Consider the following 14065-nt stretch of genomic DNA (forward strand, 5'->3'; position numbering starts at 1 on the left):
CAGCAGGTGCCTGGCGGGGGACCCTTGAGAAGGGCGAGAACGTGCATTTTATTTATGTATTTACTTGGAAGGTAACAAAAAAGGGTTGCAGTAGGTACAGTCTTGTTCGGTGCATACGTACTGCTGTGCAAAGTGTAATTAGAGTTTCTGGGTAGCAAGACCAGCTGTAGGGAGGCTGTCTGAAGGCTCTCGTAGCCCCGTGTCCTCGCTCCAGCAGTCGCACATAGCTGCTGCTGGCAGATAAGCACAGGAACAAGGCAAGCACAGGGCGATCCTCCCCCCGTGTCGCTCCCCACACCCAGCAGAGAGTGGGTCAGGGGCTTCCTGAGCCCGAGGCAACAGCACGGGCTCTGTGCTTCAAAAAACCCCCACATGTTAGCAATCATCTCAGATTACTACATTTGTGAAACGAATTCAGGGTTGGGTTTGGTTTTCATAGCCGAAGCATTGTGTCTCCCTCCCTCCCGTCGCGGGGTGGGGAAGGTGGGGCTGAGCGGCCTCTTTCCAGGCAGCCCCCGGCCCGGGCTCGGTGGGGTGGCCGGGGAAGAGCCGCGGGGAGCACTGGGCGCTGCTAGAGCACGGGGTACCTCTGCCAAAACTTAACATTTCCTCTGTAATACCCAGAACCCAGACGCAGAATCCGACTCCGGTGGACTGTAGCAATCGGGGGTTTCAGTCTTTTTATGACTGGTAATGTTTTTTTTTACTTTTAAAGTCTGCTTGAAAGGCCAGCGTGGGTCCTGAGTGGCTGGAATAATTTGGCATGAACAGTGTGGCCTTTTCTCTTGACCTTTATGGTCAGGATCGAGTGAAGTATCTATTTATACCCCCGTTGTTGGGAGGCCTTACCCTGCTCTTGCAGGAATGATGGCTGACAAGCCAAGCAGACCCCTTCTTGCTCTAGCTGTTCTGATTGCCTTAACTACAGGAGAGCCCAGCGAGGTTGAGTGCATTGAGGAGAAAAGACTGCGGTTGTCTTGCTTCTCTGCCCAGCAGTAACTGAGACTTTGCAGCAAACGCATCAGTTTGGCCATCAGAGGATTTTATAAACAGCATGGTTTGCTTTAAAGAAAAAAAAAAACAACCCAAAAAAACCCCCAAAACCCCAACCCCAAGCACTCCCTTCCCTTAGTGCTGATTGTTTACCCCCACGTTGCTGCTGGTGAGCACCCGGCCATTTGGAACTTGTGAGCCCAGGCTCGCCGGTGCAGGAAGGAGGGAGGAGACGTAGGTAGCTCTTCAGCAGCGTTTCCTTGCGTTGCATTTAGCACATGTCACCCTTGGCACGCTCTGGATCTGATCTGCAGTTGCAAAGCCAGGCAGAGCTCTGCTTTTTCAGTGCCGTGTCTGTCTGAGAGCAGAACAGATAGGAGCAAATTCAGCAGCTTGTTCTTGCAAACGTTGGAGCAGAAGCATTTTGATTGAAAGCAGAAATGGAAGGATTTCTGCCCGCCTTACAGCTTGCTTCTTAGTAGTAGTAGTTTTTTTCCTTTGAATCATGAGCCTTGATATCGACGCAGAAGGGAGTGTCACGAACATGTATTCCCTGAATTTAGGTGAGGTAATGGTTGGCATTAAGGTCTGCGCTGCAGGCAAAATGAGCTCTTTGACAGTTAAACAAGGCCTGTTAGCTCTTGCAGGCCTGTGAACTAAAAAAAATGCCATTCATAACCTGAATATGAGCTGGGGTCATTTTATCAAATCCAGATCAGTACATTTAATGAGTCTCTTTGTTCCGTGCTGGGCTGGTACAGAGGAAGGAGCTGGATGCTGGACTCCTGCCTCTGCCCCGGCTCGCGGAGCAGACTTGGCCAGCTCCCCGCTCTGCATCAGGTTATCTTTTTGTGAAGTACTGGTAATAATAACAGCCTAACTCACAAAAGGTTTGAGGCTTAAGTGTTGTTGCAACGGAAAGCATATATACATAGAGGGAGAGAGGGAGTTAGCAGTTAGGGAACTGAGTGGTCGCCGTGATGTGGGAGTGTTTAAAAGACTGATAAATCAGGCTGGTTTTGTTGTTTAACAACACACTGCTAGGTTGACATTCATTCATGATACATGTTGCCGATGGTTAATTCTTAATCGTTGTCACATCAGGAGCGCTGCGCCCTGTTCTGGGCTCGCCAGTCCAAGGTGGGCATGGGCATACTGGAGCGGGTCCAGCAGAGTCCATCGCTGTGTGTGAACACCCGATGGGGTGGTTGCCTCTGCTCTGCCCACAGAGTGGGCAAGAGGCAACGGGTATGAAGTACAGGAAATTTCCACATATACATAAGAAAAAGCTTTTTTTTATGGCGAGGGTGGTCAGGCAGCAGAACAGGTTGCCCAGAGAGGTTGCGGAGTCTCCACCCTTGGAGATACTCAAAACCTGGATGGCTACATCCCTGAGCAACCTGCTGTAGCTGAGCCTGCTGTGAGCAGCCGGGTGGGACCAGACGATCTCCAGAGGCCCCTTCCAACCTCGGCGATTCTGTAATCCTCTAATCCTCGTGCTGTCATCAGTCATTGTCTCTGCATATTCAAACAATTAGTCCTTAGCAATCTAAGCCTTCCTTAGCTAGGGGTATGCAGTGTCTTGGGAGCTGAAGCCACGTGGTTAGCACTGATGGCTGCAGTCCCTGCAGTCCCACCAGGAGGTTGAGGTGGCCAGGACTCTTCCGTGAGGGAAGGGGGCCCTGAAGTGGGCAACTTCTTTCATCTTCAGTTTTCCCTGCTCATTAGTGTTTGCATACTTTTCATCCCTGCCAAGAAGAGAAAAGAAAGGGGGGTGAATCTCTTCTGCTCCTGGCATAATTCACTTTATTTTTGAGCCTGGGAACTGCTTTGGTTTTGCCAGGCACCTTTCTCGCCTGTTCTGCAGGGTTGTGGAGCTGCTGGGGGACTGAGGTGGGTTGCAAGCAAGAACCTAGCTGGAAAATGGCATTTAATAGCACCGCTTTTGTAAAAATGAACAGCGGGTATTACCAAGATGTTGGTCTATAGATGCGCTGGGAGAGATCACCTCCATTAGTGCTAAACCCACCAGGGGAGCAGGAGTACTTGCTGCTGCACGGCACGTTCCTTTTTTTGTGTTCATGGTTATCTCCTGCTGAAGGAATTACTGGCTGGTTTTAGCCTGTGCGAGAATTTATGACCCAAGGAGAACCAGTTGCTGATTTAAAAATATTAGAGAATATTCAAAGTTTAAAGCCATTCCAGGAGATGTCACTGTCGAAAGGAAATACGCTACACAAAAGGAGAGGTTTTAAACCAGAGCTCTAGGATAAGTACATTTAATCCGATTTTCCCATCAAATCCAGCAAATTGTAAAGAATCTTATATTGCACTGAATTTTACTCTGAGTTTATTTTAAACACCCCTGGGACATAATGCTTTAGGAGAAGTAATTCTGAGATGAGGCAGAGTCACCACTGCCTGGCCAAGCTTCATACCTACCCGCATGATGAGGGCGAAGCGTGAATGTAAGCCCATTGCAGGAAGTTAGCCATTAAAACTGTTTTCATGCTTAAAAAGAAGTACATAAACGTACTTTTTTGAGAGATCAGAAGTTAAATAAGTGAAAACGACAGTCGTGGTTTCCAGTGTGTCTTCCCTAAGTTACAGTCCGTTTTGCTTGCACACCCACGAGAGCATCCCTCGGCAGCGCTGCTGCCGTGCGGCTCAGGAGGGACTGTCATTCCTGAAGTCTCGGTGCCATTTCACCAGTCCCTGTGTCACGCTGTGTACCTTCCCGGTAGCCAGAATTTACCTCCTCTCTAGCAGCAGCAGCATGGTTTTGCCTTTATTTTTTGCTGCCATGGCACACTTGTGGTATATCAGCGCAGAGGCAGAATGTGCACCGCGGGGGCTGAGGAGCTGGGACTTGCTGTGTCCTCACCCTGATGCGCCTTGTAGCATAGGTACGGGGTGGGGAGTGCAGGTTGGTACTGCCTGCAGCCGCGACAGCTGAATCCTCCAGAATTTGTGAGCCAGACCCTCAGGTAAGCTAACGGGGGAGAAGCAGCAGAAGCTTTTTGGTGGTGGTATCCCATGCTGCAGCTTACACAAACTGTTCTTCAGACATCCAACTCATTCATGTATATTGTGCACCTCTCAAATCTAGATGCATTCATTTGCCTAAAATACTTAGACTGGAATTTTGTGGGGGAATGCATTCAAAAATACTTGTTCCTATCCCTTTTGAAGAAGGAAAGAAATAGTGTCTATGTACAGGGCATGGATTTTAAACTGAGAAACTTGAGCAATGTTTATAATCGTGTTTATAACATTTGGCAGCAAACTGGACAGAGCAACTTTTTGGAAACAGTTTTCTTTTATCATCCCCAGCATGCTTTTGGTTTTGGCCCTGCTTCAACTAGAAGTTTTTCCATCCAGCTTGGGATTTTTTTGTTTTTTTTTTTTTATTTTAAGAGACGTGATCAGCTAAGAGTTATTATTATATGTTGTGTTTTCAAAGTCTTTCTCCCTGTTAGGATAAGTCTTAAGATTGTGACATTCAAACCATTAAAAAATAATCAAGTAGTCCTTTCAACATCTTATGCTGATTTATCTGCTTTTTTGCACCTCATTCAGTCTGGGCAAAGGAATTAGACTTGTCTGTTTTGCCTTCTTGCCTGAGGATCATTTGCCAGTGCTTTGTGGAGAGGCAGCTGAGGGCTTGCGGCCAGATTTTCAAAGGTACCAGATGCTGGCAGATACAGAAACCCAAAAGATTTTCAAAAGTTTTTTGCCTAGCCCCCATGAATTGATCAGAACTGATGCAGGGTGAGTGTTATCTATTTCATGCATATTTAGAGTTGCATGTTGGGGAGCTTTGGAAATCTATGCCGTGATGGTGCCTTTCTGGCTTACATTCAAGAAAAGAAAATGGAAAAGGAAGATGAAGTCCAGAATGCACTTGGTTCTATTTTTTATAGGAAAGAAAATGCCAGTGAGAGCATTAACAAATGCACAAATCCTTTGCTAATATTACTCTTCCATACAAATAATTGCCCTGAGGATGGTGTGTTGCAGTGAGTGGAAGAGCCTGCTGTGTCTGCCAATGTTTCTGGATATGCCTGAATCCTACTCCATGAAATTAAAAGAAAATGTTTGACAAGCCATGCTATTAGTTTTGTACGGCTTGTTTTCCTGAAGCGCAGGCTGGAAGGGCTTTTGTTCCTGTATGTGTTTTTCTGCCCTTCTTTAATTTTCCTCCTCTCCTGAAGAGTGCAGTCACTAATTGTGAATTAGCAGTCAACGTATACTTTTTAAATACGTTTAAGACGTGTGCGCATACATGCACACCCAGACGTCCCATTGGCAAGCAGGAAGATGACAGCTATTCTCTGCAGCGTTTGTGTTACTAGTGTGAACCTGGGAAGTAGTATGGATTTGAACATAACTCATTCATATGTTTGTCCTACTAGATGATCCTTCAGCAATTGACCTAGATTCTGACTGGAAGGCTCCCACGGAAGAGTGGGGAAACTGGACAGGAGATGAGGGGCATCAGACAGGGGACGAAAAGGAGAAGGTGAGGCAGTGGCACTGATGACCAAGGGAGACCTGCTCCACTGGGGTCAGCCAGACTGGGGTGTCCAGCCCAGCCCTAGAGCCGGGCTCCCCCGGTCAGGAGGGCTGTCTCACACTGGGAGGAGGCACGCGGTGTGGTCGCTCCCCTGAGTGACCTTTCCGAGAAGCTGGAGGACACAGTTGCAGGACACGTGAGATGGGTTAGGGTAGCTGGCTGGTTCTGGGAGCTCACGATCCGGACGGCATTGCTGACCTGAGCAGCAAACTTCAGGCGTTTGCCACCCTGCGGGAATGAACTCTTTCTACTGCTGCTGACCTTCCTGAATTCCTGGGACTTAAAAGAGGTGTACAGAGTCCACAGCTGACACCAGCCTTCACACCTTCCCAGGCGATTGGGACGTATTTATTTAAGTGAGAGGGTTTGCTGACAGTGATACAGTCGTAGCTTAGGTAGAGAGGTAGAAGCAGAAGGCTTGCTGTTTAAATGCTTTCTAGAAGCCCAGGGAAATGTCCCTCTTTGGCAGCAGTGGGAAAGAGCGTGCTGAGCTTTTTGCAAACAGCTGTCTTAAGCCGAGGTGTGTACCTTATCCAGAGAGATGCCCTGCTCGTACGCTGTCAGCACACACTCTTGGAGGTAATCAGTTTTCCTGAAAAAAACAGGAATCAGACGTCCCAGACCTCCTCTTATAAAATCTCTGATGATTTCAGGATTTGCCAAAAGGCAAAGCAAGCATTCATTTCTGCCTTTCCGGACTTGAAAGCAAAACACAGCAGAAGAAGAAGAAAATTGAAGTGAAGGAAGCAAGGGGTGGAGCTGGACTGAGGCATGTGAGTATTTTGTATTCCCAGAGTAGCGTCTGGTTTTCCAAGAGCAGAGGGGGATGTCTTCTCCATTAGGATGATGTGACCTAAGGGGGGCTTTTCTTCCTCTCCATCTTCTGGCTTCCTCTTCTCTTTTCTTTTCTTTTCTCCCTGCCCTCCCATAAAAGAAGGGTGAGCACAGTGACCAGTGGGTTTTTGCAACGCGGTATTCCCTGACATATTTACAAAACAGTTTGATTTTGCAATGCAGAGAGGAGCAGATGGCTTTAATCATGGAAGAAAAAATGCTTTCTCAGGCAGATGCACTCCAAGTTTAGTGTACAACTGGGCTGTGTTTTATCTATGGCGGAAGGTCACCTGGAGATATTAACAGTAATGCAAAGGCGGTTCCCAAAAGCCAGTGTGAAGATAAAGTGAGACCAATGTTATACCAGTGAAAAGCTTATTGAGAGGAAAATGTCTCAGAGTGCAACAGACAAAGGCTGTGGAAAATGTCAGCTCATTTGGGATAGGAAGTACAAAGGAACAGAGTGTTGACTGGGTTTTGGACCAGTCCTTGGCTGCGATGTCCTTGCTGCTCAGTGAAATGAGGAAAGGGCGGGGTGGCACCCCCCAAAATGTCCTAATTGTTTTTTTAGCAATATGTTGCTCTGGACTCATACAGCTGTGTAGTATTATTTGTCTTCCCCTCAGACCCACTGTGGTCTCTCCTGATCCTTGGGACAATTGTGCTCCCTGAACTTCTGATGCTTCCATTTTAAGGGAAAAGCTTTTAACTAACTCATTGACCACAATCCTTCAGATGGTCATTAGGACAGCCCATGAGTCACCAGAGTGCTGCCAGGCCTCTCTCTCTCTTGCACATCCAATTAGTTGCTTTAGCTTTGTATGTACCTTAATAAATAATCTGAATAGTGCTGTGGACTGTGGTCATTTAGCAGTCACTGGGCACATCTTAGTCTTCAGTCTTACTATACAATTACAGTACTTTCACCTCAATATATCTTGCTGTTCTTCTATTCACAGGGGAAAACAAGGGGAAAGATGGTAGTGAAAGGCAATTTCAATACTTTAATCCTTTCTAAAACAAATAAACAGGAGGTAGGTAGATGACATGGCAGAATATTCTAACCATTTAAAAACTAATTTGTCCTGCAGTTTCTTTAAATACTCTAATTCCCTCCAATAATGACATTTTCTCTCATATTTTGTACTTGCATATGCTTCGTTTAACTCATATGCTTAGTGAAGCATATTGTTTCAATTAAGCCCCAGCAAGGTTTGGAAACAAGAATGGAAGAAGGCCCACGGGACTTGATATCTACAAAACATAGCAGTGATGCAGTCTGTGCTTCCTTCAGAAAATCCTTGGACATTGCTAATAATTCACCCAATAACAGTAAGTGATTGGTTTTGTACATCTGATGAATTGTGGTTTCAGAATAATGTGTAATCTGAGAAGTGTTCACAAATGCATTTTTAAGGGAATACGCAAAATGCTTCTGCTTTAGCTGTACGTGTTAATTCTTAGAGAGGCTCTGTTATATTTTTTTCTGTGACATATAGCTGTTCCTGCTCCTGCCAGAGCTAATGAGCAAAACTGCTATTGCATTTAGTGGGAGTAATTTTTGCACAGCACTTTTAAATGTGAAGCGGAAGCAAATGTATGTGTGAGTCAGAGCCCACTAAAAACATACAGAGCCCTCCCCATGACTTTGGATTACCCTTGTAAGTAGGTGGCTCTTGTAAAACACATCTAAGAACCCCAAAATACCCTTCTTCAGTCAAAAAGCCAACATTTCCCAGGGACGTGATTGCACACGGAAGGTTTGGGCACTGGCCCCTGTTGTTTGTGTGGCAGATGTACCTGGAAAAAAGGAGAGGAGGAAGAGGAAGAAAATGAAGAAGGAGACTTGAGGGAGCTGTGCAGCTGCCAGAGTGACAACCCAATGGGGCAGGCATGCCGATGAGCTGCAAGGATTCTGCTTTCTGCGATGCCGCGCTGAGCCCAAAGGGAAGAGAGGCTCTAGGAGACCTCCCAGCAAGAGGAAGAGAAGAGGAGCAGTGAGCCAGAGAGCGTGAGTGTGTGAGAAAACGGAGAGCATGAGCACGCTGTGCACAGGAGGTGGCATTGAACCAGTGTGGCTGTTCATTACAAACTGCTGCCCTTGATTAAAAGCTGTTGAATGGGTTTTGACTGGTTGCATTAAGTCCTTTCAGTTTTTCACTGTCATGTTGTTCGTCAACTTGTAATGTTATATGCCATTGTAGAAATGGTCGGGACGTACCTGACCGTGATTGTACTTCATTTCCATGGAGGGTCCACCGGCTAGTCTGGTCTCCTCTGGCATTTTTGCAGAGGTGCTCATCGACAGGCTAGTAATGTACAGAAGGAAGCATTGTTCAGAGACAAAGGGAGAACAACATGGATCGTTCTCAAACCTCCTAAATCTTTTAAATCCTTGTTGGCTGCTACAGTCAGCTTTTTGCCTCATACCCTGACATGTAAGTATAAACTTTTCACCCACGTCAGGCTAGCTTGCTCCACAAGGGAAAATTTCTAAAGGAGGTTTTAAACTTATTTGGAAAGATGGTCTAAACCCTTTTTTTCTCCTCAGATTTCATGGTGGGCTGAAGTTTAAAGTCTGTATGTCCAAAGCATGTTGCATTTGTACTTATAGTAGACTGAAGTAACTTTTTGAAATCATTCTTCTTAATCTGATGTTTGGAAGTTTTTATCATTTTGTTACTTAAATATTCTAATATAAACTAAATTTGTGGCCAAAATTTTTTAAAATGTGGTTTTAGTATTTATTGAAGAGTCTGTATTTCTCATTGTCAGAGGGCTTATAGTATGGAGGAGGGAATGTGTTGCAATTGAATAGTGTGTTTTATAAATAATGCTGAGCTGACACCACTAAAAGCGGAAGCCCTTTATCCCTAGAGGAGCCGCAGGTTTAGCGGTAGCTGTGAGGGTTTCTTCAGATGGTCCTGAGACTGTGCCTCCACCTGACCCAACCTAGGAGTGCTGCCTCAAAGGATGAGACAGTGATTGTCAAATCTCCATCTGCATTCGACTTTGTGTCTTTGGAGATTGTGTGGGAAGATTATGTTATTAATGCATGTTAAACGTATGCACGGTCCGTCTGTAGGCATTGGGCTGATGCTGTGAAACTCGTTTCACGTAGGACACTGAGTAACCAGGGATGTTTGTTAATGGCGTTAAAGCTCTACAGCAGCACTCCTGTTTGCATCAGGGAGCCAGAGGAGAGCTCTGTGCTTCTGCCATCACAGCCACCCAGTCCCTGATGCTGGCTTGTCTGAGCTTTACCTGCAGCTCAATACTTTTACCTGATGGCCTTCATCTGTTGCATACCTGTCAAAGCAGCTGTATCCTTCAGAGAGGCAATTAATTGCAGCAATGTATTTGTGTTTGGAGTTTAGCTACTGTATGTGAAAGGGCAGTTCTCTTGTGCTGTGATTTTTGGGGTAGGTAGCTGTACAGTGTGCCCTGAAATTTAGCACAGCAGGATTGTTTCAGACAGACAGGTGAGGGGTAATCTTAACTGTGACCACTTAGGAGCCCACTGTCTAGAATCTGCACATCTTGGTGTTTGTGTCTCAGTATAGGGGAAATACAGGCAGTTTATGAATGGACTGAATAGACCAACGAGCTTTTATCTGGAAAGTAACAGGTTTGGAGCAGATGCATAACAAGAAAATACATGGCCTCACTGGAGAAACAAGTACAGCAAGTTCAAGGATTTAGACGATGTGTTAATGGGTATGTGGGTAATGAGTAAAGTTCTGCTATCTCTGAAGCCAATGGAAAACATTCATTGACCTCATTGGGGCCAGGATGTTGCCCAAGGTCTTTGTTTAGCATTGAAGATAACCTCTGTCATCCAAAAAAAAAAAAAAAAAAGAAGAATGAAAGAGATGATAGAGAAGCTCACAAGATTGGTAGACTCCAGATTGTTTCTGCTTTTTTCTCTATATCTGCTTGGAAACTTTTTGATGTCTGTGTAATTATGTTTTATTTCAACATGTTACAGTATTTCAAATGTTCATTGTTTTTATAATTAAAAAATCAAAACTTTTTGCCCAAAGCCCAGCCCTCATGAGCAGTTTATTTAATTAGTTTGTATGTATGTGAGTAAGAGCACGTGGTTTTGGCTAAAAATATTTCATTTTCAAGCTTCTAAGGAGGTACTGTAAATGTTTTTTAAGAGATTTCCTTCATCTGAACCCTTTTATGTTTAGGAAATCATCATGACACTCTTCTGTTGTTGGGATGAAAGAACAATCCAAACCTGTAACACTGAGAAGTTGACTGTGGTGCTGATGACAAGCAGCTACAAATTATATCACCCAGGTTTTCTGTCAAATTCATCAGTCCACTCTTACTGACATCAGCGGTATCAGGATAAGAGCTGTATTTTTCTTCTGGCTCCACTGTTTCACAGATAGGAAGTCATCACTGTAATACAGATGGGCTCAATAGTTTATAGCAGCACATTATTTAATACCACGTTCTAATGTAGGCAAAGAAAATACACTCCTACAACTAAATACTGTTGATTGTAGGCTTTCCTAAGTAATTGCAAAGCTCTCTGCAGGGCAGATTTGGTGGCTACGTACTGTTTGTGCGATTCACCTGCCGTATCGGTACCGTTGGTGCGAGTAGTTGGGCAGGGTATGTCGGGTACGGTTGGGTTGATGTGGCTGGGGTGGAGCCGGGCGCCTTTCTGCGCCGCGTCCCCCAGCACTGCTGCTACACCGGCTCCCAGGGAGGGGAAAGCGTGCTGAGGGTCTGGTTCCTCAGCGAAGGGGCTGAGTTTAAAAAACTAACCAAACCAAAACACAAAGCACTCGGCAACTGCTGCTAACTTCCATTCGTTCACTTCCTAGTCCTCAGGGGCTGAAAAAACATCACTCAGCTTAAGAAATGGTCTTTGCAGATGGCCAGTGCCTTTGAAAAGCAGACCTCTGAGCCCCTTATGAAATTCCCCTTTCCTTTCATCACTGCATGTTCAGGCTACTCCCTGGTTTCTATGCTTTTAAGACATGTCCCCCCTTCTCTTCTGTGAGAATTAACCATTCTGTGCAGATCATCAGCCTGCTATGCTGCTTCTGGCACCGGGAGTGTTAAACAAATGCACTTGATATGCTAATTCTGCTAGTCTCTGATCTTTACTAGCTGGAGACTAGACTAGCATAAGTCCTCAGACAGGAGATTCAACATCCCACCAACAAGTTGTAGCATTGCTCATGCTATAGCTGAATGGTTTTATCCTCCACATAACTTATCCCTTAGAAGGGTAAATCTAGAGTAGCCTCTCTTTAGTCATTCATCAACCCAGTTTAAGTCTAATTGCCAGTTCATGGGCCAGATCCAGCTGGCTCCCCTGCCTTTTCCCTAAGCAATTTATTAGTTGCTTGAGTGGCACATGCCTCGGGAACAGCCAAAAGATCTCCCTGTGCCTGCAGACACCCCAGCCGCTGGAAATCAAGCCTCTGGTGCAGCCTCGCCGTGGGAGGCAGGATGAAGTGTGGCTGGGAGAACATCTATGATCTGGTTAGAGGCAAGCAATTAATTGTTACAGCAGCAGCTGCAAATGATGAAATACACTGCTTTAAGTTCAACTTTCTCTTAAACTCAGTCTGCTCTATTTTTGTAACGATGCTCTTTCTTGTGGGAAGCCTTTTGAAGGTGGAAGAATGGCTATATCCCTAATAATAGGGCCGTATCCGTAAGCGATGGGTCCGTGAGACGGTATCTGGGGCATTAAGATGTGGTTAATGCCGTAATTGATGAACTCCTGACCTACAAAGCTGTGTTTACTCATAGACTGCAGTATGCACTTGCAGAGGCTGAAGCTTTGCTTCACACTCAAACTATGGTGTAATGCTGTCAGGGTTAAGTGGGGCAACTGTGGAGAGGAATTTGGCCTGCTGTTCCATAATTATCTGTAATTGATCATTGTAATTATCTATAATTATCAAGGTTCCACCCAATCTGCAGTTCAGTGGCACAGCTGACATATCTGCAAGAGCCGAGTATCAGGTAGACATGCTAATTGCTTGGCAGAAAATAATTTATTTACTATGCTAACAACACAGGCCTGCTCCATTAAGGGTAGCTGGCTCCTTGTAGGGAGAGGGGATTTTTAAGTCATGGGCTACAAAGATCAGGTATAGGAAATCTTGTCCTTCTGTGATCGTACTGAACCAGACTCGGGGGCCTTTTCAAGGCAATTGAACTTTCCAGTATATGCCATCCCTGACATTCGGCTCCGCAGATGTTCTCATCTGCAAAGGGCGCGTCCTCCCGTGCTGAAAGGACACTGTAATGCATTGGTCTCAGAAACAAACTCCCTGTGTCTTCTTGGGAAAAAGTCACCGTAAAAGGAATTGACCCTTGTATTGTCCCATCAAGAGAATATTAGAAACTTGGTAAACTTCTTGTCAAACGTTGACTCCTCTTTGCACGCACCATTTTCCTTTGGTAGTGGTTCTGCGTAGTGCAAGTTACAGAGATGTGGTAACTTAACTTTATCGCGCACTTCTGGCAGCATCAGCTGCCTGCCACTGTGTTCCTCCTGGAAATCTTTGCCAACGTCCCAGTCTGCAAACCCATTCGAAGAGCCAACGTGTAAAGAACTAACAATCACCAGAAGGTAACTCTTTCTACTGCGCTGAGCGGGTAGTGTTCAGGTCCTCCCTCAGGTTCCTCCTGTTCACCCTGCCGGGATTCATGGAGAGGCAAGTCCGGGCCGAGGGCTGGAAGGGGGAGACTGCCACTAAATACAGGACATTTCCCATTTCCAGCACTCACTTTTGGTCATGTGAAAGTACTGAGATATCGAAATTGCAAGCACCGTTTTGGATTACGTTATTTTTAGACGTTTTTATAGCTCCTCAGCAGTATGAAGGCTGATATAAATGAACCACAGCTCTTTTAGTTTAGCAGATTTTGATACTCTAAATGAATACAAGAATTTTTATTCAGTGTTTGATATTCAGAAAACCTGAGGGTACAGCGAGTAACCCAGAAACACAGTCTTGTGCTAATAAAAGTTTGACGTCATGCTGTGATATTTTAGCTGCTTTTCTAACCCTGACTTTCTGATCCATCTGTTGTGAGTTAAACTGTTTGGAACTGAGTTAAATTGACTCTTGCTGGTAAAAGATAATTCATACTGTTAACAGCAATCAACTAGAACAAAAAGTACAGAAGCTTGGAACATTACATTAGGAAACCCAAAGTGATGTTGATTAATTCAATAAACAAAAGTAAAATCCAATAACCACAGAACTCATTGCCATACATTCTTACTGCTTTCTTATCTCTTTTACAAGAAACCACTGAATCTCTGAATTAGCATGTTTTCTTGAGCAGAATCCATCTTGGAGGAAAAGGCTGGTAAAATTTGTTAATGCTGACTTCAGGATATCTAGGATTTCACTGTGTGAGTCACCAACAGGAAAGTTCCCCTCCTGACTAATTTATTTTAGGTTTTTTTTCCCCTCATTGATATGTTAATGCTTTGCTTTTACTCCAATACATTCTTATCTTTTTTAAGGAAGCAAAAAGCCAATCTGTGCTCTCAGCCCAGGTATTTTTCACATCTTCTGCACCAATTCTATTGATTTTTCTATTGATTCTATTGAAGGGATCCAGTGTTACATACTGCAGTATCTATGTAAAGACATAAGTTTCTCTGTG

The 14065-nt window shown here is 44.9% G+C and overlaps 1 protein-coding gene across 9 annotated transcripts in view; it reads left to right on the top strand.

The window, feature by feature from the left end:
- LOC115351194 (protein LYRIC-like) overlaps positions 1–10445 on the top strand; it is a 28954-nt gene extending 18509 nt beyond the window's left edge. For 2 of the 9 annotated variants that reach the window (XM_030037684.2, XM_030037692.2), the window contains exons 8-12: positions 5409–5515; positions 6223–6342; positions 7363–7437; positions 7606–7735; positions 8121–10445. In XM_030037684.2, coding sequence (XP_029893544.1) covers positions 5409–5515; positions 6223–6342; positions 7363–7437; positions 7606–7735; positions 8121–8239 — 551 coding nt within the window. In that variant the 3' untranslated portion in view covers positions 8240–10445. The other 7 variants (XM_030037685.2, XM_030037686.1, XM_030037687.2 and 4 more) reach the window with 7 other exon arrangements.
- Positions 10446–14065: the final 3620 nt, after the last annotated feature.

This window comes from Aquila chrysaetos, chromosome 15 (genome assembly GCF_900496995.4).
Source record: "Aquila chrysaetos chrysaetos chromosome 15, bAquChr1.4, whole genome shotgun sequence".
Taxonomy (NCBI): domain Eukaryota; kingdom Metazoa; phylum Chordata; class Aves; order Accipitriformes; family Accipitridae; genus Aquila; species Aquila chrysaetos.